The following is a 26739-nucleotide window of genomic DNA, read 5'->3' as shown; positions in this document are numbered from 1 at the left end:
AAAACAATTCAAACAGAGTAGCATGACTAGGAATGAAAATAATATACATAGTTTGTGTATGTAGCTTATTGTAAAAGAGCTACTAGATACAGTAGTAATCTTAAATATGGGCTAGGGTAATGGGTTAAAAAAAAAAAAAACAACACTGAAGTGTTCCTTTTTTCACTCTTATGCAGTGTCTTTTTAGAAGACTTCCTTGCTACAGGGAAAGGAGACCAGGCACCACAGCTGGAGTTTGAACAGCTGCCTTTCAGTCATCCTCTTTTTATCATGTATTCATCAGGCACAACAGGGGCACCAAAATGCATGGTTCATTCAGCTGGGGTATGTCTTCTCTGGAGCTGTGCTATCTATACATAATTCTGTGCATTATGTTCTTTTTTCCTTTAACAGCATCTTAAATCATAATGTACTTTAAGGAAGAATTTATTACTGACAATTGTTCAGTAACACACAATGAAAATTCTAATGTATGTTACTGTTTGTAAGCAAATATGGATTAATGAGGTTATAAAATAATTTGATTTAGAGATTGGTATGGAGACCTTTCAGAGATTTCAGCTATTGGGAGCAAGTGTATGTCACATAGGAAGAAATAGTTGGACCAGTTCTACCACCTAAGTTGTACTACTTACACAGGCATCTCTTCAGTTATCCCATATTCCCTATTTTTTTTCCTTTGAGAAAATCTTAATCAGTTAATTTCTATCCATCTTAAGGACTCCTGAGACCAGGGCTTAAGTAGCTGCACTGCTACAGAGCTCTTGTGTAACTGTAGGCAATTTGCTGAGGATTCTTCAGGCTTGAATATTTTTGGATGCTGCAGAGAGAACAGTGGTGATTCAGGACTGGGGCCAGGACCCAGCGCCCAGGAGTTGCTGTTCTCTGAGCTACCTAACCTTTTGGTGCTGATCCCTTATGTGCTCGTAGCGTGGCTCAAGAGCAGCAGTGCCTACTGATTTTTGATGCTCCAGATGCTCAGCACTGTATTAGCTGCATGCTAAGCCCAGCAACAACAAGCAGACTAGTAGTTTTTTGTCAGCTGCCAGATTATGCCATGTAGTGCTAAACACTGAAGATTTATTCTGAGCATCCTACAAGTCCTGTAAGTAAACAAGTCCTATAAATAAACTTGAGAGAGCATCTTAAGTGGTAGGCTTTCAAACAGCTATATGCTTTACCAAAATACATTTATTTATTCATTTTTATAGAATGAGGGTTTCTAGGGCTTTAGAGGGGAATATTTCATGGTCTCTGCCTAAAGTCATTGTTAAACAAAACTGTTTTGGAAGCTGTGGAAAAGTAATAACTAAATGGTTATTTAAAGGAAAGCTTTTTTTCATTTTGAATTGAATTTTACTTTTCATTTCACTACTTTGTGTGGTCCTTTCAGAGGCAATGTGATTACTTTTATACATGGAATAATTAAGTTAACACCTGCAATTCTTTTGGTAAAGCTAACAAGTTAGTCATAGCATTTCTAAATCCTGAATGTGAAATTTTAAAATGTAGGTAATAGTGTATAGCTAGATGGCAGCATTGTGAAAGCTTAATGTATTCAAACAGTGGCAGGTGAATTGAGACGTGGTTCCAAAGTGAAAATCAGATTTACTCCTTTATTTAATGTTTTCTGCCTTTTCTCCCAAAGTGCATGCTGTTTTTATGACTTTTTCATTTCAAATATTTACCTGTAATATATTTTCTTTCAGCGTAAATCTTATTGCATGTTTATGAGGCTCTTAACAGTTCCACAATGCAAAAAGAACTATTTTAAAATCAAACACATTGTGTCACTGCAGTGAAGTGACTTAGAAGTAGTTTATAAACTTATTTATCATAACAAATTACACTTCAGTGATGATTAGAAAAACACTTCAGCTGCATTTCCAACAAAAGTGAAAAGGAGATAATATATTTTACTAAAGTTTTTTGAATATTGATGCTCTGAGCAATGAGATTTTCTATGTTTCTAGTCACTTCACTATTTACAAGAGAGAATGTGTAGTTAAGTCTCTTGTTTCCTGAGTGTTAATAGGTAAGGTGATTTGCATAAATAATGTATGATAGCTGCTGCAGTAGTGGTAGGTCCCTCATTCCTCCAAGCTGTCTAGATATACTGAATATGAAATCTTCCTGCTATTTACCTGACGCATCTGATTGGTAAAACCATACTGTTAAAACGACAGTCCGCATGGAGTACTGTGCAGTTCTGATAGCTGGGCAGACTTGGAAGTGAAGAAGGTTGTTCATTCCATGAATTACAAGTGGTATGCAGTGGGAATTGCTGAGGTCTAATGAGAGAGGCTGAGAAGTTACATGAGAAAATGAAGAATGCAATCACTGCTACTGATTTAGATAGGCCTGGGAGTTACTTCAGCTGTGGATAGAAGAAAATACTTGTATGTAATCCTGGGGTGCATCCTGTGAATGACAGGCAACATCAGGTTTTTTGAAGACTTAATGTGCTGTCAGTTTTCCTTTACATTTATGTACACTTACGGTTTTTTTACTATTATTTTTTTCAGGGTACGCTAATACAGCATCTGAAGGAACACATTCTTCATGGTAACATGACCAGCACTGACATAATTATGTACTATACAACGGCAAGTGTGGCTTATTAAGGCGTTTCTAAAAACCCTTTAGTGCATTTTTCTTATAAAGCTGAGGGAGATATCCACACAAATCTGCAAGTTCATTTTTATGTATTTATAATTCTTGCTCTGTAAAGAATCATCCTACTTTACAGAGTTTTTAAATAAGTAAATAATCAGGGGGGGATAATAAAAATGGAGCAGGGACCTTTCTGATGAAAGGTCAAACCTATGTTAAATGTTTCTGATCTAATTAGTGAGGAAAACTAATTGATTTTTACAGTCCTTTAGGGTCATTGATTTAACTGCCACGTTAATTTAATCTGCAAAATAGGCTCTACCTTTCTGCAACATGTAATTAACCATACTGAAGATGAGGATTTTTTTCTTTCTGTTTTGATGGAGAGGAAAGAATGTGAACATCAGAGTTTTAGTGAAGGAAAAGGAATAAAACTGAATTATCTTTGTTAGGGTTCAGTTATGTGTTTTTCCTAATGTGGTAAAGAAAATGATTCTGCAATCTTCTATTACTCTAACGGTTTGAGAAGGCTCATGTCTTTCCTCATGAGTTCCTTTCTGAACTTTAACACTTACAGTTGGTTTGTAATACCTACACAGAGGAATTATGATTACCTTGTCCCAGTCTTGTCCGATCTCTTGACTCATGCTTTAAAGCTGTGTGTATAGGGAGGTATGGAATCCCTTATGCTATTAGATATTTATAAGGGAAGTTAGTTGAACATTCATTAAGAATGTGTACCTAATTCAGACTTGGGACAAGTGAGAGGATAAACAGTGCTCCAGTCTTATTTTCTGATGCTTAAATAGTGTTATTAGAGGTAACTGGCAAAGATAGATACAAACTTGTGTTGGTTTAACAGCTTCAAACCTCCAGGCAAGGAAGAAAGTGGAGGAGAAGATGGCACATCTTGAACAAAGACAGAGAGCATGCTTTGGGCCAGATGATTGTGAAAAGCCTTGCCTGTTCATTTTCTAGTTGTCTGTAGCTTCTCTGCAGCTGTATGACAATATTCCTGGCCCTGTGACACTGTTGCCAGAAAAGTGGATGATTAGCTGACAAAGATAGAAACTAATGGAGGTATTTTCTTTCCTAGACTGGCTGGATGATGTGGAACTGGTTAGTGACTGCACTTGCTACAGGAGCTTCAGTGGTCCTATATGATGGATCTCCTCTAATTCCATCGCCAAATGTGCTCTGGGACTTGATTGACAGACTGGGGTATGATCTTTCATCCTGTTAGGTTTACCACAAAACCAGCCTTATTAAAGGTGTCAAAAACTTGGTCAAAAACTAGCATGCAGTCTGACAGTTTTGTCTTAATGTTGAGTGGAACTACTTAAAATTTCATGCTAAAAACAATCTTTGGGACAGCAGAAGAGAAATAGAGCTGTTTGTTTCAAAACTGATTCAAGTATTTGGATTCCAAGCAAACAAATAATTTTGGTTCAATAGTCAGTTTTCAAAAGCATCCTTTTCAAAAGGGAGCAATCTAAAGAATAATTTCTCAGCACACAGAATTTGTAAGAATCTTTTGTTTCAGTCAGCTCAACGTAGGACTCTATACAGCACTTTGACTTAAAGACAGAAATTGACTGGAAAGGCTCAGCAGGGCTGCTTATGTTTTCTTATTTTGCTCTTTAATCTTTAATACTAGATTCACCCTGTCAAGCAATTTGTTAATAGTTTTTACACGGTTCTTTGTATCTAGCAATGCTCACAGTGCACTCTCTTGAATCCCAGGGAAGTAACAGGTATCATAAACAACTAAAATCCTGTGGTGGTTAAACTTTGCTTTTTGTATTTTTCCCATTTTTCTAACTGGATGTAAGGAGCATAGATCTGAATGATTTACTTTGTGGTAAAATGAGTGTCATTTTTTTAACCGGTAATTAAAAATAATTAATTGGTGGTGGAAAATGGATGCCAAAAGACTTTTTCTGACTCTTGGTAATTATTAATTTAAATTTCACTGTCTTTTCTGCCATGAACTTAAAGACTGACATTTTGTCTCTGGCTATTATAACTGAAGGTTAATGCCTAGTTGGAATGTTTCCATTAAAAAAAAAAAAAAGCTTAACACCCCTTTCCCCTAGCATCCCCTCCCCAAACAGCAGAACAGGCCAAAATTTAGAATCAAGGAATAAGACGGCTTATTTTTAAGCATTGTTTCTACATGCCAAAAGTAAGTGAACATAACTCAAATGTGTCTGCATGTCTCACTTTTGTAATCTGGTGCTAAAAGCAGTGGCCATCTGTGTGGTACTTCATAACGCAGTCTGTTCCCAACTGTCATATGCTACATATTAAAAAAAAAATGTTAGACTACCTTGCTTCTCTGAAGATGTACCATACTTTTCTTCAGATATTTTGATTCTATAAAAACATGCAATCTCGTACTTCATGGCAAGAATTACTTAAGTGGACTTCAATGAAAGATCTATTCAAGTGAACTGTGTTTAGTCACCACCCATCAGTTATCTAGCATTTGGAAGGAAATAATAGCAGATTAGTCTCTACATGTGCTGTAGAGGAAGTGTCAAAGAGTTTAAAAATATAGAGAAGCATTACATATTCTAACTATAAAATAAGCAGTAATCTGAAGCATGGAAGGAAAGCAAGATATTACACGAGTAAAAATAGTTCATGTGTTTGTGATAAGTGAAATGAAGGAGAAGTTTAGTTTTGTGTGCTCTCATGGTGCTTGATAAATGGCTTTATGCAGTGATAGTTGTGCAAATAACCTGCCCCTGCCCAAAGGTAGCAGCCTCTCAACTGTCAACCACGTAAATGGCAGAGAAAGCCATCCCTGGTGATAGTGGGATAGCCCTTGTTCCACTTCTGAAATGGTGATATCATCTCAAGCGCAGTTCTACTTTTCATTTTGCCTTCAGAGTAAAAGTGAAGATAAGATCTTGTTTTTAAATTAGTTATACTGATGTGTACATTGCCCAAGTTCTGTGCATCCAACCTGTATCCCTTATCCTTATTTGTCTCTACACATGTTCTTGAGTGAGTTTATTGCTGTACTTTAAAGCAAATTAACAAAGTGGGGAATAAAGTTTCCTGAAGGTCAGCAAAAATAGCAAATTAGAGCTTCCTCTGATAGAGTTGGAACAGGTACAGCCTTTCTTTTGAGTTGTCATTGTGTTGTATTGGAGAGCTCTTTTTCTTTTTTTTTTACTTATTTAGAGTACTGAAAATAAATTTTGTGCAGTCATCCAAATTTTCTCATGTCTCCCATTGAGATTAATGGCACCTCAGAATTTGTATGTTAAGGCAGTAAAGATTCTATTTCAGTATAGTGACTTTTTAAAACTAGAAAACTAGTTTAGGTAATTACTAGGGTTCGTTGCTTACTAAAAGTAGTTTAGTTTTTGGCAAATGAAATCATGATTTTTCTGAAGGATTGGGAAAGGTATGTGAAAGCACTGTGGTTTGTCTTGGTGAATTTGTAGAAAGTATTTAGCAACTGGGAGATGGTGTTTCTGGATTGTATTTCCTTCATCAGCATCGAATAGACTTCAATTCTCTCTCCCCTCCATCTACTAATGTTCATATGGGCATTTAATTAACACATTAATTAGGCATGCAAGTGCCCCTCTTGCTAGAGATCATAAGAATACTGACATGCAGTGCAGGAGGAGAGAGGGCTTAAAATATAGAAGTACCAAAACAATTTTCTTCCTGTTAGAATGTTCTTGCAACATTTCTATAGAAAAGATTACTTCTCTTGTGCATTCACAGGGGAACAGATCTCAGAAGGCTTTTGGATCTTGCAGGATGGATGTATAAGTTTTGACTTTGAGCTATTGGTAACAGTTCAGTTTAGTGCTCATTTTGCTGCTAATGCACAAGTCATTCTCCACACCATTGCCCTGGGTACAAAAATGAGAAGTGTCATGTTCCTTATTTGTCAAAAGTGAAAAATGGACAAGATTCCCAAAGCTGTATTTTATTTATTACATTAATTGAAATATTTAACACTGTGCCTTTAGTGTTGTTGTGAAAGTCCTGCATAATGTAATTGCTCTGGGTCTTACTGCATTGTCATAAAGACTTGGTGATGTGCAACTGGGAGACAGAACGGTCTGCTCAGTCTTAAAGATGCTAAACATGATGTCTCAACAGTAATGCGTGCACTGTCTGTTGTAATATCACTGTATTTTAATGAGCAGTCAAAAGCAGCTGAAATAGGGATTCTCGACGAGTCTTTGCCCCACTTAAGGATGCAACATACAGCCAGATACTGAATACTCCATCTGAATATACTTTTTGCAGTGTCAGAATTCATTTATTAAAAGTAGCTATGCCAAATTTCATGTTCTGTTAGGTGTCTGCAGCTCAGATATGAACTGAATACTATCTAAGAAAATCACTGACTGCTGTCTGCAGAGCAAATTATTCTTTGTTACATAGTTCCCCAAAATGGAAAATTTTTCATGTGTTACTGTAACAAGGCAGCAGATCTGTGTTATACAGCTCAGTGGCAATTAAGGCCAATTAATGGAGTAAATGTTAAAACATTTTGTGATGTCTTTGGAGTGTTCTACATTTACAAATTCCCATAAATGAAAGCGGTTTTCCAGAAGGTGGGAAAGCTTTGCTTAATATTTAAAGATAGAATTAAAAGTTCCAAAGCTACAGAAATGACATGTGACCTGACTAATTTTGATGGCTCAAAAGGATATGCCTTGCACTTAAAAAGCTTTAGAAAACTACATTGCTTGACTAATCGATGTACAGAGTGCCTTCAGCCTCTTTACTACTGTGGGAATTGCAGAATCTTAATGTCTTTAAATATGTAAAACATTTAATTTTTTCTCCCTCTAGGATAACCATCCTTGGAACAGGTGCAAAGTGGCTGGCTGTGCTAGAAGAGAAAAATTTAAAACCATGTAAGCTTCCAAAGGCTATCACATTCCCTGTTACTCTCCTTCCTGCCTTTCCTCTCAGGTTCTGGTTCTGAATCATGTCACAAACAAGTCACTTACGTAATTTTTCTGGATTGTAGTGACGAACAGTTACAAACTCTCTTAAAAATTCTACCTTAACCTAGTTTGATTTCCTCCTTTTTAAGGTGAAACACACAATCTCCAAACACTCCACACTATATTGTCTACAGGATCACCGCTCAAATCTCAAAGCTATGAGTATGTCTACAAACATATAAAAAACAGCGTCCTCCTGGGATCCATTTCAGGTGATGCTTTTAGGCTATATACATCTTGCTAATTGTTTGTTGCCTGTGTATTTCCTTCTTGCTTATTTGCTGCTTTGGCAAGTTTAGGCCTTGGATTATTCGGGCTTGGGTATAGTTAGACTAAATTGTCTCTTTTATGCGGAGATTCTCTGTATAATTTGGTATGCCATAATGAAGCTCATACGCAAAAGCTTTTAGGTGGAATGTTTCTGACATGGTGGATGTTTGGGGTTGTAGCTTTTTTAAGCAGGATCATTTATTTTTGACTGGCTGTCCTTTGGGGTAACATGGTGAGATCAAGAAAAGAATCTTTTAACCTACAGAACATAGTTTTCTGAAAATAGCTGACTTGAGCAGGAAATTCTCTTAGATGTTTTTCATTGTTCACATTTCAATTCTTTTATGCAGTGTAATTGGTACTGCAGACAGATTTTTGTAAATTATATAATTAAAGAAATATCAAATCCACATACTGTGTGGTTTGTAAGGAGTGTTGGCTGAGGCAACTTATATTCATATAAGGTCTCTCACCTTCATAAGGTCCCTCATTCTGCTTCGTAATGAAGGATGAATTTTCACGAGGCTTTTTAACTTAGCTTAGTCTGATTTTAAAGTCTGAGTATTCCGCTAATGTGGTCGTATCTGTCTCTGGTCTTAGTAAGAGTAGCACTGAATTTTAGACTTACTGCTGTAGACATTAATGGACTCAAATGTGGAAGACTATTTTTTGATTAAAGCTAACAGTATTGTTCTTGTCCTAGAATTCTACTTCTTTAAGGTTCTGGAATATAAGTATTTCAATTAAGTAAGCACTATGGCAATACCTATTTTTAATTGAGATAACTGTTTATCCTGTGTTTGCCTCCTCCCTTCAAACCACTGTGCTAATGAGAACAAAAAACGTATTGAATGGAATAGTTTAAACTAATGAAAACAAACAAAACACTTTCAAGTGATCTTGAATGTCTAACTCTGTAAACTAGGGCCTGTTTGTTTTCTCACTCTTATATAAGTGGAAATTTCCTTAAATGGTTAAAGAAACTACTTGAAGGAGAAAAGTTATGCCTTAAGGAATATTACTGTGTGAAGGTAATACGTGTATGAAGAGATGCACATGTAAAGTAAGAGAAGAAACCTCCTTTATGACAAGTCATGTTACATCCCAGATAATACTGTTTTTCTGTGCTGTTTAATGTGGCTCAGAAGAATTTGGCAAACATCAGTCTCCTTTTATAGAGTTTTTACGGAGTTTAGCTTTTTACAAAATGTACTGTGTAATCTAAATGGACTTCTTTTATAGGTGGCACTGATATAATTTCATGTTTCATGGGTCAGAATGTTACAATTCCAGTTTACAAAGGAGAAATTCAGGCCAGAAATCTTGGAATGGCTGTAGAAGCATGGAATGATGAAGGTAACCATTATCCTGATAATATTATCCACTTACAAAATAGAGCAGTTATGACCTTAATTTTCAGTCATCTGATGTCTCAGTTAGCTGTTTTGGTGCCCCCTTCTTTACAGAAGGGAAATACGGACGATGCCTCTTTCTTTTGTAAACAGGGAAGCCAGTTTGGGGTGAAAGTGGAGAGCTGGTTTGTACCAAACCTATTCCCTGTCAACCTACGCACTTCTGGAATGATGAGAATGGAAGCAAATACAGGAAGGCTTATTTTTCAAAATTCCCAGGTATGTAATGAAGGGCATTGGATACTGCTTAAGCTGACCAAGAGTATAAATTGTATTGCTGCTATTAGGAAGGTACAGGTTTATTCCTGCCCAGTGATGGGCAGATGCAGCTCTAAATCTAGATTTCTAGGGTAAGAAATCCAAGGCATATCTGGTGATTCTTACTCTGTTTTCTAGTGCTTTGTTATGAATATGGATTCAAATCATTTAAGAAGTATCTCTGGAAAGCTCCAATCCCATTGGAGCTTCATACTACCCACACTGTTCACTCCATCCCCCCACCTTCTGGAGCTTTTTCTTCATATCTGGCCAGGCTTTGATCACAAAATGAACTTTAAAGAGTCCTTGTGCTACTGGGTCCTCAGGATTCATCCCGGGGTACTTTGTAATTCTGACCCTGAGTCTCTCATAGGATTTCTATGTTGTGGGTTGTTATTATCGCAGTTAGATAAGCAGATATTTCTGCTCTATCGGAATTACTCTTGGCCCGGGGGGGGGCAGGGGGTCTTAGTTCTTTCCTGTTCTTGCATAGCTGCCTGGCAAATCATTCCCCTCCTAGACATTATTCTCCAGTGAATAACATATTCAGGATTGACATTTCCCCCCCAGGAATATAAATTAGGCCTTAGAAACGGATTTGACTGTTCTGCTGGGCCCTCAATTAAAGACATACAGTCTTCCACTTCTGGTAAGAGTAAAGGAAAGGAAAGCTGGCTCACAGCGTCTTCCTAATCATTGTGAGCTGTGCTCACCGAGTTTTTGCTTATGTGGTGTAGGGATGCTGAACTTCCTGCTGCCTATGGGGCAGGGGCTTGTATAGGAGCAAGACCTCAAGCTGCTTCTTTCTGGAGATAGCTTTTCTATAAATAGCAGTAATACAGAATAAAATTGCAAGAAAAGTCAGGATGTGCAGCAGGAGATAATCACACAGGAAAACTGATGGAATGTTGAAGCTCGCTTGTGAGCATTATTCTAAGTGGAAAAAACAGTCATTGGACTGAAATAACTGTTTCAGAGGTTCTGTCTGAAAATGTTTTTCTAGATTTCCTCGTTAATGGGATTAAGGTTGTAACAGGTACAATAGAAAATGATGTTATGTGCACATGTGTGTGTTATCAAGGTTTTGTTTTTCTGTAAAAAATATATATATTGTTTTGCATTTGCCTTTGTGGCAGACAAAGGTAGTGGTCTCAATCTTAAAAATATTACAGAAGTTATTCCAGCTCTGAAGAGCCAAATCTGATTTTACATAATCAAGAGCATTAAGCACAGAGAAGCTCCTTAGCGAACTGCTGAGACCTATTGTGCAAACCCAGAGAGCTGCTTGTGCAGAATTGTGCATTGTGAAAGAAGTGGGTCAAGAAAGACTGGTAGGAGTATCACTACCTTTCTGAAAGATTTTGTTTCCTCAAAATGTGGAGTTCAGAGCAGAATTTTATCACTTTTCTGAGGGATGCTAGATAGCCTGCAAACAAGCGATCATAAAATAACCTAGGGTTTGATCATAATGTGTGAGCGAAGTTGTTGTAATAAATGCAATGTGGATTGTTTGCACGGTTAAATACTGCTACATTTGCCATGGGTAGCTCTGAAAATACATATGATGTATTAGGATTCTTGCTGTAAAACAGATAGGAAAATAGATGGCATGCCTGTTGTTACACAAATGTCTTTTGTGAGTGGAAGGATGAGAAACCAGCTGCTTAACCTTTGTCATTCTTAAATAGGTGTTTGGGCCCATGGGGATTACTGCAAAATTAATCCCAAAACAGGAGGAATTGTGATGCTTGGTCGCAGGTACAGTATTTTGGTACAAGTGTTCTGAATAAACAAGCTTTAAGAACTGAGAACTTTACCTTGGAGCATAATGTACATGACTGTCTATCATGCCTGTTTAGAATTTGGATTGTTAAATTCCATGTTACAGATCTGAATCCTTGAATTAATCAAAGCAGCTAGATTAGAGGGAAGGGATACCACTTCAAAGTGCTGCCACATTGTGTATAAGCAAATGAAGATGATGTTCAACTTGGTTTAGTTTTCCATGACTTATAGTAATGGATCAGCATTTGGTTGGTTTAGGAGCACAACACACTCAAAGTGGAGAATGAAGAAAAATGTTTTTCTGTTCTTGGCTTTGCTATTGACTTGCTTTATAGCGCAGCTTTATTACAAAAAATCTGGTATAAAGTTGTGCTTGTCTTAGAGATCGTAGAAAAAATGAAGGTCACAAAGGTAGCTAGATTTTCTGTTTGCATTTACAAGCTGCTGTTCAAAACAAAGTTGAATCACTATTGAAGTTTTTTGGCATTGCCACAAACAGACCTACACAACAGATATAAGGTGTGAGACTGCTATATATAAAATACAAGTTCCAGCTATAAGATACTGGAAAATAATGGCACGCAATTGCAATAAAATGCAGACTAGGAAGATTTTTCATCTGTTTTCTTGGTGGTAGATATATGTATTTCTAAGCTGAAATGATAAATAATTGGACCTCGCTTGGGCTGCTGGAAAGGAGAGGGAGGAGGAAAGGTGAATGAATAATGCTGAGTTCTCTGAAATTTCGTTTAATGAGCAAAAGGCCTTTTTCACAGAACTAAATTATTTTAAAATTCTGTTTCTGAGATGGCTGTCTGCATATTCACTGCATGAAATTCAGAGAAACTTGGTTAATTGCATCAATCTTTCTTTTGATCAAACTCTAATTACATTTTAATGCTTCTTTGTTCTGTGTGTTACTTTCAGTGATGGTACATTAAATCCGAATGGCGTAAGATTTGGAAGTTCTGAAATCTATAACATAGGTATGAAATTAACTTTCCACATCTTTCATCTATGACCTTGTTGATTTAAATCTGAAATATATGCGTTATACAGGTGTTTGAAGTAATAAGGCCTACTGTTTTTCATATGGAAGATGGTACAGAGCATATTAGCATTAACTGTAAAAGTCTGTCTTGTAGGCCTGAAATTGGTTGCCTTCCTAAAATATCTGTAGGACTGAAAACAACTTGTTGAGATGTTCTTTGTAAGATGTTGCTTTCATATGACAAGGTCTTACAGATATTATTTAATGCAAGTTTATAAGAGTACCTAAACTCTGAGGCTATCCTTTTTTTTTTTTTTTTTCTGCCTAAGACAAGCTCTTGATGTTGATTTATTTTATCATTCCTAATGATAAGTGGTTGTTAAAACTGACTGAGGAATGATTCCAGGAACCAGGACAGAAGGATTGCAGTTGAAGCCAAATGTGCAAAAGGAGGATGGGGAGGCTAAATTGCAGTGCTATAGCCTTCTGAATGTAAATAGTGTTTTGTTGGAAGCATCATCTTTCTAGTGTTGTGTGAGATTTGGAGGATCAGCCTCCCTCATCTGTGGAAGAGCTGTGTGGGTGTTGGGTGTTGGTTGCAGCTGCCCTGGGTCGTGCTCCATTGTTGGTCGCGCATCCAACATTTCTGAGCTTAAACTGGGGAGCAGTCTCTGGTGGGAACTGGCACAAAGGCTCAAGGTGTATCCCGGTACAAATGGCATCTGGGTCTGCTTCCCCAGGTTTGATGGTTCTGTAGTATAAATAGCAGCTTTAGCAGGGACTGGTTTGAACTCTTAAGATTTGAATCCAGTCCCAGTGAGATTCTCAAGCCGCACACTGCTTCCTATTTCAAATGTCTGTCTTGTGAAAGGTGGTGTTACTGGGTGTGCACAGGTGCTAGTCTGGGACTTGGACACCTGTTGCCACTCCTTGTTCTTGTGTGACCAGGCACATCAGTTTTCTATCTAAGCAGTGAGAAAAGCCAAAGAAAACAGTTTAGCATAAAAGTCATTATCAGTCCCAGAAGTTCTAGCAGACTACTGTTGTCCTGTGCGTAAATATGTGGTCCTTAAGCCTGGTTTTGCACATGAGCAGGAGTTAGAATAACAAAGTAGCTGAAGGGAAGGCTTGTAGAGCAACCAATCCAGGAAGTCTGTTTTTCCTATTTAGCTCTAGGGCAGGTGATGCATTTCTTTGGTGCACTTAGAGAAAATGTGCATCCAGAATATAACAAAAGCATGTGCTAAAAAGGACTCTTTTTTTTTTTTTTTTCAGTTGAAGCCTTTGAGGAGGTTTCGGATAGCCTCTGCATCCCTCAGTACAACAAAGATGGGGAGGAAAGGGTGATACTCTTCTTGAAGATGGCATTAAACCATGCATTCAGCGAGGATCTGGTGAAAAGAATTCGAGATGCAATACGTGTAGCACTTTCTGCCAGACATGTTCCAAGCCTCATTCTAGAAACCAAAGGCATTCCGGTATGTCATGAAAAATGCTGCTTACTTTTTTTTCTTTGTCACCTTGAATAGTAATTAAGGAGCAGTTGTCATTGCTCTTCAAACCCACATGCATGGAAATTTTAGCATCTCAAAAGTGTATTCAAGCGTTATAAATAGTTTGTCTATGTTGCCTAGCAACATCATTTCATCTCCTTTTCAGCTAAGCATGTTTTTGTTTTTTAACAATACCTAAAAATGCCCATTCTCAATTTATAAATATGTGCTGCATTTTCGCAGTAATATATACTTAAAGTCTTTTAAAGGAAAATACTAAGAAAGTAATTTAACTTCAGCTTTTCAGGCTACCCATAAGCTTATTTTGTTTGTTTTCTTGTTTGATATAACGTTCTTATGAAAGCTAAGAGCACTGAGCAAATTTATAAGTATTTTTGTAAACCATTTCACTTCTACATCTGTTTAGCCATTTAAATGTATCTCTATCACTGTCTTACCAGTAGCAATAACTAAAATAAAATCTTTCTGCTTACCAAAGGGAGAGGAAAAAATCTTATAGTTAAATGTACTGCACGCTCAGTCTTCTGGAGTTGTGAACTGCAGTACTCTACACTACTCTTCCTTGCAGTGTGAACTCTTATTTGGGATGCCTGGCTTTTTTCCTAGTCCTCTCTGACGCTACAGCCTTCCCAACAGCTCTACGGACAGCTCATTGCGGGATCAGGGTACGGAGAGTACTTGTCTGTGTGCAAATGGCCTTGAGACTTGTGTGAGTCCAGAGAAAAGGCTCAAGGTTTCAGCCCAATCATCTGGTATTCTGATACTCATTTACTGCCAGTATAGGTTTCTATGTGGAAATGGTCTAGGGTTTAGGACTGCCAGCCTACATATAATGCACAGTCATTTTGATGTAATCTCTTGAGTTAATTCTGTTTCAGGCCACTGCTGTCCAATAGTATTAGGTAGAAAATGTCTTAGCATGTATGTAAAATCCCCTGCACCTCTTAAATCATGAAGGCTAGATTTTCCAGGCTGCAATTTAGCTTCTGCATGAAGTGTTGAACTTGTAAACTGCATAAATCACCAGAATGTACAGCATAAAGTTGGTGGCAATTAGGTGTTTATGATGGTCTGTCCCTCAGGAAATCCTGCTTAGATCATTAATTAGTTCACACTTTGACTGAATGTAAAATTGAGTGAATGTTAATTACATTTCAGGTAAATATGCCAGTAGTAAAGCGATCAAAGCTGTCTCCCATCTTTCTTTGAAGTTTTTGCTTGGAACGGAGACCTCTTTCTACTTTCTGCTACTTACAGAAATGTATTTGAATCTCCACCTGATATACAGCCTAATCCTATGGAATACTGACACTGTATACTGGTAGAAGTAAATAACAGCTCTGTTGATTTGCTAATCACTTCAGTAATGCAAAGCATGGTTTTAATGACATCTCTGGGTACTGAAGAACCTTGCAAATTGTTTGTGCAAATCTTTCTAGTCCTGTCCTGACCAGATAAGCACTCTGATCATGATCTACAAGATGCTTGCCTGTTTGATTAAACAATTTAGCTTTGCTGAACAGTCTAATCTTTTTTAAAGGGTACTGTTCCCTTCCAGTCCACTTAACTTTCACAAGCATTCAGAAACCAGAACACTTAAGTTGCTTGTTGTTGAGGAGGAAGATTGATTGCTTAAGGTGATTCAAGAGGGTAGGATTACATGACTTTGGTAGTTTTAATGAGAAAAAGTTTGTTTTAGTATCAAGAGCAACACTGAAAGAATGTATTGAATTAAGGTTTGTTTAGCCCACTCTGAAAGATCGCTGATGAAAAGTGTTGACTCCTGGAGATGAGTTTCAACAGCTTTGGAGGTCTGGAACATCCTGGGTTCCTTGATCAGCAGGAGCAGATTGAGTAGTAGAGCAAGTTTGGTTTTCATTCCCAGAGGAGACAGACAAGGCTAAGGATGTGTTTGAAGGTCAACTTTTCAAAGTTCTTTTTCCAAAAATTTACAGTGGTACAAACCCAAAGGAAGGTAGTATTAAAACCTTAATGCAAATAAAAGCAGAAGGTCATCTAAAATTACACTTTAAGCTCAGTGTTTCATTTCTCCTTATAAGGAGAAAGGCTGTACGTTTAAGGTAAGTCATGGGTTTTCTTCTCCCAAAGATCAGTCACTGGGTTTGGGCTTTGAGCTCACCCTTAGAAAATTAAAAATTGTTTGAAAATTAGATGTGTCAAAACATAAACCAACAATTTTTTTGTGTTGATACCACGTTTCTGATCTGTTTCCATTGGTTTAAACTGGAGCCTCATCAGGTTCTCACAGTATTATCAAATAGGAATAATAAATTAAAATGACCTATCTTCAAATTCTTCAAATTTCACTTTTCAAGTGATGCGGAAAATATTCTGATGCATCAAGTACAACAGAAAAGGGAAGACATTGTGCTAAATCATGATTGGATTCTTGGGTAGGTGGTGAGGCTTTTTATTTTTTCATAAAGTTACTACCTGAAAAGTGCAATTTTGCAATTCTGGTTTTGTTTTTTAGTACACGATAAATGGAAAGAAAGTGGAAGTAGCTGTGAAGCAAATAATTGCGGGGAAAGAAGTTGAGCAGCGGGGAGCTTTCTCAAACCCAGAGACTTTGGACCTCTACCAAAATATTCCTGAGCTTCAGAATTTCTGAAGCCACGTGTTCTTTTTTTCATCTGTCTTTGTTCTGTGTTTGTTTTGTATATAACAATACTGTATGTAAAGAAAAAGCTCTATTTAATACCAATGGTTGTTTTAAAAGAATAAAATATTTTAAGTGCATTATGAAAGGCTTGGGAAAAGTTTAGCTCCCTTTTATTGGTTAAATATGCCATATGTCTTGGAGTTCTTTTCCAGCCTGGAAGGAGGAACCTGCCTGTTTTGATTTTTATATGTATGATGAATACGTCTTTTCTGGTTAGTTTTACATCGGTAGCCCATCAAATGGGAGCACCGGTAGCAGATGTTACAGTTATGATGATAATGTCTTTCATAAGAAGTTCTTTTTTTTTAAAACTGGATTTTTAGCATCTTTCTTTTTCAGTCTGTGTTTCAGAGCTACCTGCAAGGAATATACAGCAATTTTAACTACTTGACTATGAAATACAGAAGTATTCTATATGTAGTGTGCATTTAAATGTTTTCATAAAACCAAATCATAATGCACTAAACCTGTTTGACTTGACTCAGAATAATTTCAGTCTTGAAATATCTCATGGTACTCCTGAAGGTAATTGCCGCTTCATTTTACGATGTAACCTTCTTGTTTTAAGCTCTTAGTTCATTGACTGACTTCTGGGGATTCGGAAGGTGGGGGAGCAATCATCCCTGTATTTCTGGTGTAACTCCAGGTTATTTCCATGGAATTTACTGTAATTACTCTGGGTTTAACATTATTGTAGCTGAAGACATCATCCTGCTTCCTTGTTCTTTATTGGCTATAAAGCAACAATTCAGTGTTGTTAGCTGAAGAATTCTAGTATGTTCATTTATTAAAAGCTGATGGTTTTGTAACTTTTTTACTAAATGTCATATTGAAAGTGAAAGACTAAAATGTTTTCTAGCTCTGTATCCTTCCAGTTCATAAAGGGAAAAATACTGTAGTGAACATTACTAAAACAATACAATGGAAGCACTAAAGCATTGTTTTGCTTTTTTCATAAGAACGTGATTGCAGTTCTTGTACCGAACCTCTGGCATTCAGTTTTCTCCTGTACTATTTGAATTTTGTGGGTTAAGTGTTTAATGCATTAAAAAATGGATGTCCTTACAATTGTGTTGAATGCATTCAACAGTTATAATCACAATAAATTGATTTGTTATAATATATATTTGTTTACTCTTCCACTCAGTTTTCTCAATTTTCTTTTCCTTTAGACTGGTTGTCATGGAACCATTTTTAGCTTAATTTGTTGTTGATTTTAATGGTTTTAAGCCAAGTCCACCCCACTACAAAATTCTTGTTCTCTGAAAGTTTTATCCTATTTTTTTTTACCATATTTTTTCTAATACAGAGCCCAGGAGAAGTAAAACAGTGGTGCTATCTGTGCACGTGGTTGGAACATTTAAAAGGTCATAGGCAAATAGGAGAGGAAGAAAGTATGCTGAAACACTGACCTGGATCAGTACAGTAGGAAGTTGTTAAGTTGCAGTATGTTAATGTGGCTAATGGGTATGGCTCTGCGGAAAGGTGCACACTCGGCCACTACTTAGGGCAAAATCAATGAGTTTGTGGTGTTCACGTTTAGCTGCAACTAGTAAAAGCTAATTGCATGTTTCCTCCCCCCTGTGATATATCTCAGCGAGCTAGCTTCACTAAGCTGACGGCTGTTGCAGAATACAAGTATTGCTGCTAATTCAGTAAGAGTGCAACTGCCCCTCCCAGACAGTCTGTGGCAGTCAAAAGAACACAGTCACTGTGGACACCAGCTCCGCATGCACTGCAGGGTGCAGAAATGCCTCATTAGCAAATGAGACGTTAAACAAGCTGGCTTCCATTTGACTCTTTGAACTGTACCAAGTTGAACAATATACCATGCTGGCATGATAAATGCAATAATATGAATACCAAGCAGCCATTAGAAAAGTATATAAAGAAAAAAGAGCTATCCAGCTGCCAATAACCTATGATTAAAAATACTTTTTAATTCCTTTCCCCTCTGGCATGCTATATATAAATTTTACATTAACTGTGACTTTGTATTCATTAAAACTTCATGATATTGTTCTTTAATTCATGCAAAATGACTTGAGTTTACAAAACACATAGGTTCTTATTAATAAGTAATTCGGGGATATTTCATTAATTAAAGATAGTTTAGAAGCACAGATATATTAAGAACATATACAGTGCCTAGGGGCTGGGTTTTTTTAATCCTATATCCCACTTAGAAACACTGCAGAAAATTTTCATAACAGGTAAGATGTCCAAATGTACAACAGTCCAGGAAAAGCTTTGTACTATATTAACAAAGAAAAAGGTAGGCATGTTAATGAATTGGTCTGTGTACAGGCAATGACTTCCTAGCCATAAACCCTTGACAAGTGCTGCAGACTGCACAGACAAATGAGCTCTGCCTCACCTGCTTTCAAGAATCTGAATTACAGAAGTGCTGGACACCAATAGCTCGTGAAAATGCAAGAAGAAGAAGGGGTGAGTGACTGCTTACATTACGCTGAGAAGTGATGTGCTCTTGGGAGACTGTGGCAGAGCTGGCATCAGTGTCCAGCCTGCCTGAGGCATTGTCCAGACACCCCTCCCAAAGCCTGCCCTCCAAACAACCACCTTACACTAATAATAAGCAAAGATAAACACAAGTGACCTATTTCTTTGGATACTGCCACAGAGCTGTGATCACAGTTGTACTCTATCCAGCTGGGTATTGTTCAAAATACTATGAAAGTGGGGGGGCAAGCTAACCAGATTGCCAAGGAAGAGCAGGGAACGTAGCTTTCCTTCTGCTTCCCACCCCCAGTTATAAACTGTATTCCTTCCAGGGCTTGGGCATAAGGGTAATAGAGGTCAAATGTAATTTCAAGACAATCCTTGCAAATTGGTGGCATCCAGACACTTGGCTGCAAAGGTCTGGCATGGAATTGCAGCATGTGATGTTGTAGGGTTAATAAGGAAAGCTGAGTCCCATAGCCCTGTGATGTTCTGAAGGCATAAGCTGTACCCGCTTGCAGAAGGCTGCTGAGCTGATGGACTGTTGATCTTGCTTAGGTCTTCCCATCCAGAAAGATTTTATGTCTTTGGGCTGTCAGCGTGTAAATAGTTTTACTCTGTAACATGTAGCCCCTTTCATTTTTGATTCCTATTTATAACTCAGGATTTGCAGTGTTTTCGGTTGAAAAGCTACATACGCAGATTTTAGTGGCATGTGTGGCACGCAAACAGAGCTCATTCTGGAGAGTGCCGTAAGCCTCTGACAAAAATACTCAACAGCAAGCAAGTTCAGAGCAGCGGTACTACTGGCTAGGTGCTTTTCTCACTCAGTCCCCTGTAAATTTGAGAGCAACTCACTAGAATTACGTGATGGAATCAGCCCGTTTGCCCTTGAGTCACAGAGAGAGACGGTTTTATCACCTCCCTTTTAGAAATGTGCTTTTGTCAGCTCCTCTTAGAGCAGATACTTTCCCCTCCCAATACCTTATGATTTCAATTAATTTCCCTGGTTAGCAGTGGTTCTCGAAGAACTGAAATAAGCTGGTATGCAACAGCCCAAGCAGGATATAGCTGATAAAATTGTTTATTGTTATGTGCAAGGAAATTGGTTGTGTGAATTACTTATTCAGTGATTTTAAAAATACAGGTAATTGCCAGATGGAATGCAACTTCCCTGGGGCCATTATTGTCTTTCAGTTTAATGCGTGCATATTTAACAAGATATAATTTACAAGGCAGAGCAGCCAGTCACACAGGTAAATGGGTGTTAAAATAATATTTAAAATGCAGTAGTAAAGAGTAACAGTTTGTTCTTGAGATAAAACTGTAGAGTTTTCTCGGAAAATTTGTTTCTGTAGGGAATGTTCTGGCAGGGAGAAGATGTCCAGGTGACTGTGAGTGAGTCTTTGCAGAAGGTATTTTGGGAGTGTTCATCCCCACATCACATCCCTGGCTGCAAGTGCTGGCTCTGCTGTAGTCTTCATGTAGGTAAGTTGTCAAACATCAAGATAGCACTGTTAAGCGTCTCCCTGGATAGTGTGTGAATCCTGGGTGCTAAACAGGCTGCTGAGGAAGGAAAAGGCACAGATACGGTGAGCTCTGTGAATGTGGGACACCTTTGGGCAAGGCTGGTGGCAGAGTGCAGTGCAGGACAGGAAAAGGTGCTTGTCACCTGGTGTCTGAAACTGCCTGGTTTGCGTGTGCTTGGGGCAGAGCATGGACTAGACATTAATTTGGAAGAAGCATTTAGAAAACGTTGCTGTTTCTGCACTTTCTTCAAGTGGGTCATGTTGAGCATTTAACGTCGGTGCACCTTTGAGACTGATCAGAGACACTTCAGTGCATCTAAAGGCATTGGTCTTGCTACAGGTGATTTTTGTCAGCAGCTCTGCATTGAGCAATTTCCCCATTTAAACCTAATAGCTCGCTACTGATTTCCTGAGGTGTGTGTCTGTCTGGATCTCGTGTCCTACAGAGCTGAGATCATAAATCCAAATTCTTGGTTCATCTTTCTCCCTTCATGAGGAGGATATTTTTAGGTCTTAAATAAGCAGGTGTTAGACAGCAACAAGATGCAACTTAATTTTCTTCTGCACCTTTTGCAGAAAGAGGAAACTAAATATCATACGTTGTATTCTACCAGAAATAAAACTAGGGGACGAGTTGCTGTGAAGCATGGCCATAGTCCAGTATGGCAGCTTGGAGCAGATGAGAGCACACATTTTCCTTGCTGGGAATTAGGGGGCCTTTTTAGATTCAAATAATGAGATAATCAACATCAGTTTGAGCATCTTGCTCTACATGATCTGTGTGCAAAGTAGGAGTGAATCTGGTAAGCAGAGGAGGGGGAAACGGTCTCTGAAATGCTATTAGTGAGTCAAAGAGTGTCTCAGAACAATTTCAGTTGCAGAACAATAAGACATCCCAAAGTATTAATGTACTGCATGTACTGCAAAGTATTAATGTACTGCATTAAAGGCTGCAGCTGTCCACACAATTTCTCCTCATTGCTTCTGATGTCCATTCTTCTGAACAACTGTTTGGAGATGAATTCAAGGGATAAAACAGTGTTGGTGGGGGTGGGGAAATCCTTGGCATGCCATTGTTTAACCAGGTTATGTAGCACATTAGCAAGGGCTTAATTGGACCTTGTACTTCTTAATTAAAAGACCTTGAAGAATTTTCATCCTACTACTTTTGACAAGTGGTTTTGCAAAGTTCAGGAAGCTTATCAGCAGATAAGAGGCTTCAGCCTGAGATTCCAGCCAAAATGACAAGGCCCCTTAGAAAAAACATGTCCAGGATTGTTAATTAATTAGTTTACAATAGCATAAAGTTCACATCACTAACAAGGATTCTGCTCAAAGAAATTCCCTTTTTCAGTGCTGTTCCCTTTTTTGTGTTATAGCAATTTAAAGGAAGAATTAATTGTAGGGTAACAATATACCCACTGGTGGGTATATTCCTCAGCATATTCTGATTTTAGTTTTATAAAGAGAGCCTACCGTGTCTAGGCTATTGATCTACAGCCTGAGTTTTTTTCCGGAAGACTTTCTTGTTGTATGTTTGGATGCCATTATAAGCAGGGTTTGACTGTATTACACTGTTCTCCTAGACTCTGGATATGGTATTATGGGAAAGAATGGCTTGAACAGTGTCCTTTCAAGGATGGCTCTGTTTCATGAGAACAAGCTATAAGCTGAGCAGGAAGAACTGCACTAAAGGAGAGCTGAACTCGGCACTGCTGTGAAGGTTTGAGTAGACAAATGAGGATGTGTGTGTCAGGCAGGAGCAAGTGAGGCCAAAGGATGAGGAGGTCACAGTGGTGTTCTTCATCCTGTGATCCTTGGATGCTGTGACGTTCAAGAGCCTATAGCTGAATGCCCATTCCTAGGAGATTCTTCTTTGGTTTCTCTTTGGTACCTCAAAAAATACATTTTGGAAGCTGTACACAAAACCTAGTCTCATTTAATAGATAAATGTATCTGAATTTCAGTGGGGCAGTGAGCCTCAGGGTCATATCAAACAGCCTAATTTCTGTCAAGACCCTTCATTTGCATTCCCCTCTCTAAAAAGTGGAGTTTCATCTCAGGCTCTTGTAGAGGAGCCAGAGAAGTCATGTTCTGTTCACAAAGCTGTTCACCTCTCATGAACCCTGCCATCCTTTTGACAAGGAAAATGTGATTATTAGGGGCTCACAGACATGCAGAGTTGTATTTCCTTCTTTTGCTGTCACTTTTAAACTGGTCAGACTTTCCTGGTGCAGTTGGTTGTGGAGAAGTGGGGCCAGGCCTCACACTGGTGCTTCAGCAGTACAGCTAGGCCCAGAGAGCTCAGCCATAATTAACATCTGTGGCAGAGCACTTTTCCTTTAAACCAGATGCATTTCTCTTCAGCTGCTATTAGGCACAAAGAGGTTAAAGCTAAATTGAAATAAATTGCCTAAGGAAAACTATGTGAGGGTTTGTGCTAGTTTAACTAACTTGGTTTAAAGGTGAGCTGAGTTGAAACAGGTGTGACTTCTGCGCCTTGATGGGGCCTAAGGAGGTGGCCTTGAGTGTGCAACTGTGATATGCAACTGAGAATTTTAATTTGCCTCGTTCTCATGTATAATAAAACATGCTAGATACATGGCACTTCATGAATTAATGCAAGAGTATAAAGCACGGAGGGAGATTCTTGTACAGGATTTGTTCTTATAATGCAAATGTTGAGCAAGGCTTTAAATGGACCTGGTTATCTGGAATGGTGGGGCCTATTTCACACTTTGCTTTAGGGTTTACTCCTGTTTCCTGAACTGTGGTGGTAGGAGAGGGGGCGGAACTTAGGGAGGGACAAGCCTAGACACGCACAGGCCCACACAAACCCATGCATGCGGCTATGCAGGAGTGTTTAGCACATTGGGGCCCTTGTGTCTGTCAGTGGGCTGGGAGGGTTGGCCATGTCAGGGCGCTGTCCTCTGTCCCCAGTAAATGTTTTGGTGAAACATGTTACTGAACTCCACTGGTGTGAACTGGATTACCAGCTCCGTTAGGACAGGGGGAGAAAAAGGCCCGGTTGCTTTTGTCTGGGCACTCTGCCTAACAAGGAAGGCACACAGAGGGATTTGTTCTAATTCCACACAATGGGCAAAAAAAAAAAAAAAAAAAAAAAAAAAAAAAAAAAAAAAAAAAAACAGGCATTACCTGGGTCGCTGTGGTGAGGATAATCCCCTATATGTAACCCCCAGGGGGATCAAAGGTGGCAGATCCCTTCCTGCTCGGCCCTGCTGCTGCATACTACACCCCATGCTGTGAGGCTAGAGCTGGGCTGGGCTGGGCTGGTGGGCCCTGACCGCTGGGACTGAAGCAAAGAATTGTCCTGCCCCGACCAGCACACTGTCCTCTAGGTGCCACAGATCAGCCCCTGCCCCAGCTTTAAAGGGGGCTGGCATCAAAAGCATTGTCCCTCCATTGGTTCACGTTGCATGGTGTGCTCACAGACACACGGTGAGGCAGCCAGTCCCTCAGAACAACGCAGGGCTTCCATGTGCTGGCGTAAGGAAAGCAGTGGCGGTGGTCACAGGGCATGCAGTTCCAGCAATCCCCATGTCTGTGCAGTGGGGGCAAAGACCCAGTGCAAAGCCCAGTGGTCAGGCGATGGAACGCGGAGAGCAGCAAGCCTCACGGGTCCAGGATGCTACTGCTCCCTGGTGAAAATGGCAACAAGACCAAGAAGATGACGGCTGGATGTGATGGCATAAAGATACTGAGACACTGCTGCAAGAATGGAGATTTTCTTCTAATCCAGCTGGGATTAAAGTTGGGAAGTGGGGAACTGAGGATTCCATAGCTCATAAAAAGAAAACTTTTCCTGAATTAGTGTGTTACCTTGATCTTTGGAAAAGCAAAGCAGCTCTGTAAATGGGAGGAAGACAGTTAGCATTCCCTGGGGCTCCAGGCTGGGATTACAGTTGTTACAGGCACTGAGCACGACCAGTGCAGCAGCACTTCATCTCTCTGGTGACAAGTCTCTCGTCTCCCGCCCTCTGGTCTGCCTCCATGATGTAGTTTGTCTCCTGCCCTCCGTGTACAGCACTAGCACCACAGGCTTGCACTGAAAACCAGCTCCAGCCCTCAGAGCATGAGCAGTCCTGTAAATGCCCAAACAGCTAAGAGAAAAGGTAGAATGTATTTCCTCCCAAGTTTTGGAGTTTCTGGCTTTATTCTCTGATGCAGAGGCTTGGTTCCTGCTGAGTTAGGTATGAAATAATTATGTTCATGTACGAACTGGAAGAAAAGAACTTTTTAAACTGCATGGAGTCTGATGTGACAATTCGATTAGGTTTCGGTGGGTGCCTGCTTGACCCTGTGAATTGAAACTCAGAAAGGTCACTCTCTGTGTCTTACCATGGTATTTAATTTTCTTTGCTTCAGTGGTAGGGGGTGAGAGGAAGCTGGAATGGGTTTATTCAAATCTATATATGAAATGAGTGTGAGGAAAATAACTATTTTTAAAAAATAGCTTTAATCACATAGAGAGCGTTGCTCTTTCTGTTATTCCTGATTTCTGTCTCCCTGGCTCCTGAACTGGAAATGCAGTTCTGTATTGAAATGATACATCAGCTTGTCAGGATTTCATGAGCTCCTCCATCCATACCACATTCCTGTTTTGTACTTCTAGCATTATAAACCTGTCTCAGCAGAGATTTGATTTGTATTGCAAAGGCCAAGTTGAGAAGAGCTATGTCCAAGTCTGAGCTGCTTTGCTAATAGGCTAATGTCTGAATTTGGGATCACTATAAATGCCATGTACATACATTAAGGGCATTAATGTAATTAATAATATGCTGTGTTGGCATAATCTGGGAGCAGATGACACTTCCAGTGCTAGGAAGAAACATTTCAGCAGGTGAGGCATCAGCCGCTGAAAGCTCCTGTTCCCCCATACCTCTTGAACATTCATTATGCCTTAAATATTCTCACACTGAGTTTTTTCAATGGTTTAATTATAAACTTCATTATAATTGTTCATTAGTTTTATTTTGTTCAATTAGCTTAACAAGTTGCCAAATGAAATACAAGACTAGCAATTAGCTTGATCTAATTGTAATGAGCCACTCAAATGGGGTCACCAAATATGTGCGTTTATGGCACTTTTTCTTTTTTTCAATTGGTGAACAATACTATAAATATTCAGAGCGTCTCCTGATCTAAGTAGTGGAAATTTCCCTGCTCATTTGTTAAAATAGAAACAAAAATCAATTGCTTTGTGCTTGGGAGCTTGGGCATAGCAGCGCCTGCGGCTGAGCCAGGCCAGCAGACCCTGTCCAAGCCCTCATCCTGCAAAATTAAATATGCTGCTAGAGTGGTCAGGAGGGAGGCTGCTTCTGGGCTCATGTCTCCGTCTCCTTTGAATTCCACAAAAAGCTTTGTTTTAAGATAACTTGCAAAAATACATGGGGCTGGGGATGTGCTGCTGGGCTGTGGTGGGCAGCTGGGCCTGGGTTAAACTCATGTCACCTGTGGCAGTGCCCATCTGGCCCCGCTGCAGCTGCCTCAAAATCAGGTGTTTGGGCTGTTCAGCTGGGGGGGTAAGGGGTCTGGAGCCATCCAGCCCTGCACAGCTTTTTTTTTTTTTTTTTTTTCCCTGAAATTTTAGGGTAACTCAGAGATGTTTTTGCCCCCTTGCCTTTTGCCACACAGTTCTCAGACCTGTTCCTGTTATGTAGCTACTTAGAGGAAGCTCTTGTCTCGTAAGGGCTGGTGGATATGCTGTGATCACTCACAGAAGTTCATAGAGGCAGGAAGAATTATTTGGCGTGAACAATTCCACCTGCACACATCACAACTAAACCACAGCAATGAGCAACTCAACGATGGCTCCCGAGTAAACCAAAGCCGTGGCATTAATAGGACTCAGCCCCGCACCTTGATTTCTCTGGGATTTCATTCTGCGTATGACTGATGAAAATACAATAAAATATTAAACCAGCCTGAAGACTACAACTGCCTGTAAGTAACTCACAAAACCTAGCCGTGCTGCAGCTGTGGAGCCGTGCGCTCCAGAACTGGTGGGGAGTTGGGGATGTGCTCAAAACCATAAGCCCCTTCCCTGCAAGACCCATCACTGCCCCACAGATGATTTACAGGTGGTGTGTAAATGCAAACTCGTAACATTTGTGCCCAGGGCCTTACTGGATGTGGGAAGGGACAGGTGAGTGCTTCGCTCTGCCTGGAGGACACCACAGCTGGTGCGCTGGCTTTTGGCTTCACTGCCCCTC

The 26739-nt window shown here is 39.3% G+C and overlaps 1 protein-coding gene and 1 long non-coding RNA gene across 3 annotated transcripts in view; both read left to right on the top strand.

The window, feature by feature from the left end:
• AACS (acetoacetyl-CoA synthetase) overlaps nucleotides 1-17641 on the top strand; it is a 40899-nt gene extending 23258 nt beyond the window's left edge. Inside the window, exons 8-18 of one of the 2 annotated variants that reach the window (XM_035340995.1) lie at nucleotides 177-324; nucleotides 2526-2606; nucleotides 3710-3834; nucleotides 7447-7511; nucleotides 7694-7816; nucleotides 9117-9230; nucleotides 9380-9505; nucleotides 11233-11302; nucleotides 12257-12315; nucleotides 13596-13798; nucleotides 16329-17641. In XM_035340995.1, coding sequence (XP_035196886.1) covers nucleotides 177-324; nucleotides 2526-2606; nucleotides 3710-3834; nucleotides 7447-7511; nucleotides 7694-7816; nucleotides 9117-9230; nucleotides 9380-9505; nucleotides 11233-11302; nucleotides 12257-12315; nucleotides 13596-13798; nucleotides 16329-16466 — 1252 coding nt within the window. In that variant the 3' untranslated portion in view covers nucleotides 16467-17641. The remainder of the gene's footprint in view (nucleotides 1-176; nucleotides 325-2525; nucleotides 2607-3709; nucleotides 3835-7446; nucleotides 7512-7693; nucleotides 7817-9116; nucleotides 9231-9379; nucleotides 9506-11232; nucleotides 11303-12256; nucleotides 12316-13595; nucleotides 13799-16328) is intronic. The other variant, XM_035340996.1, reaches the window with a different exon arrangement.
• A 2996-nt stretch (nucleotides 17642-20637) lies between these two features.
• LOC118175050 lies at nucleotides 20638-21770 on the top strand. Its single transcript, XR_004754856.1, has 2 exons — nucleotides 20638-21423; nucleotides 21456-21770. It is a non-coding gene; the product is annotated as an uncharacterized LOC118175050 (long non-coding RNA).
• Nucleotides 21771-26739: the final 4969 nt, after the last annotated feature.

This window comes from Oxyura jamaicensis, chromosome 15, assembly GCF_011077185.1.
Source record: "Oxyura jamaicensis isolate SHBP4307 breed ruddy duck chromosome 15, BPBGC_Ojam_1.0, whole genome shotgun sequence".
NCBI lineage: Eukaryota > Metazoa > Chordata > Aves > Anseriformes > Anatidae > Oxyura > Oxyura jamaicensis.
This window is presented reverse-complemented; position numbering and strand designations above follow the sequence as displayed.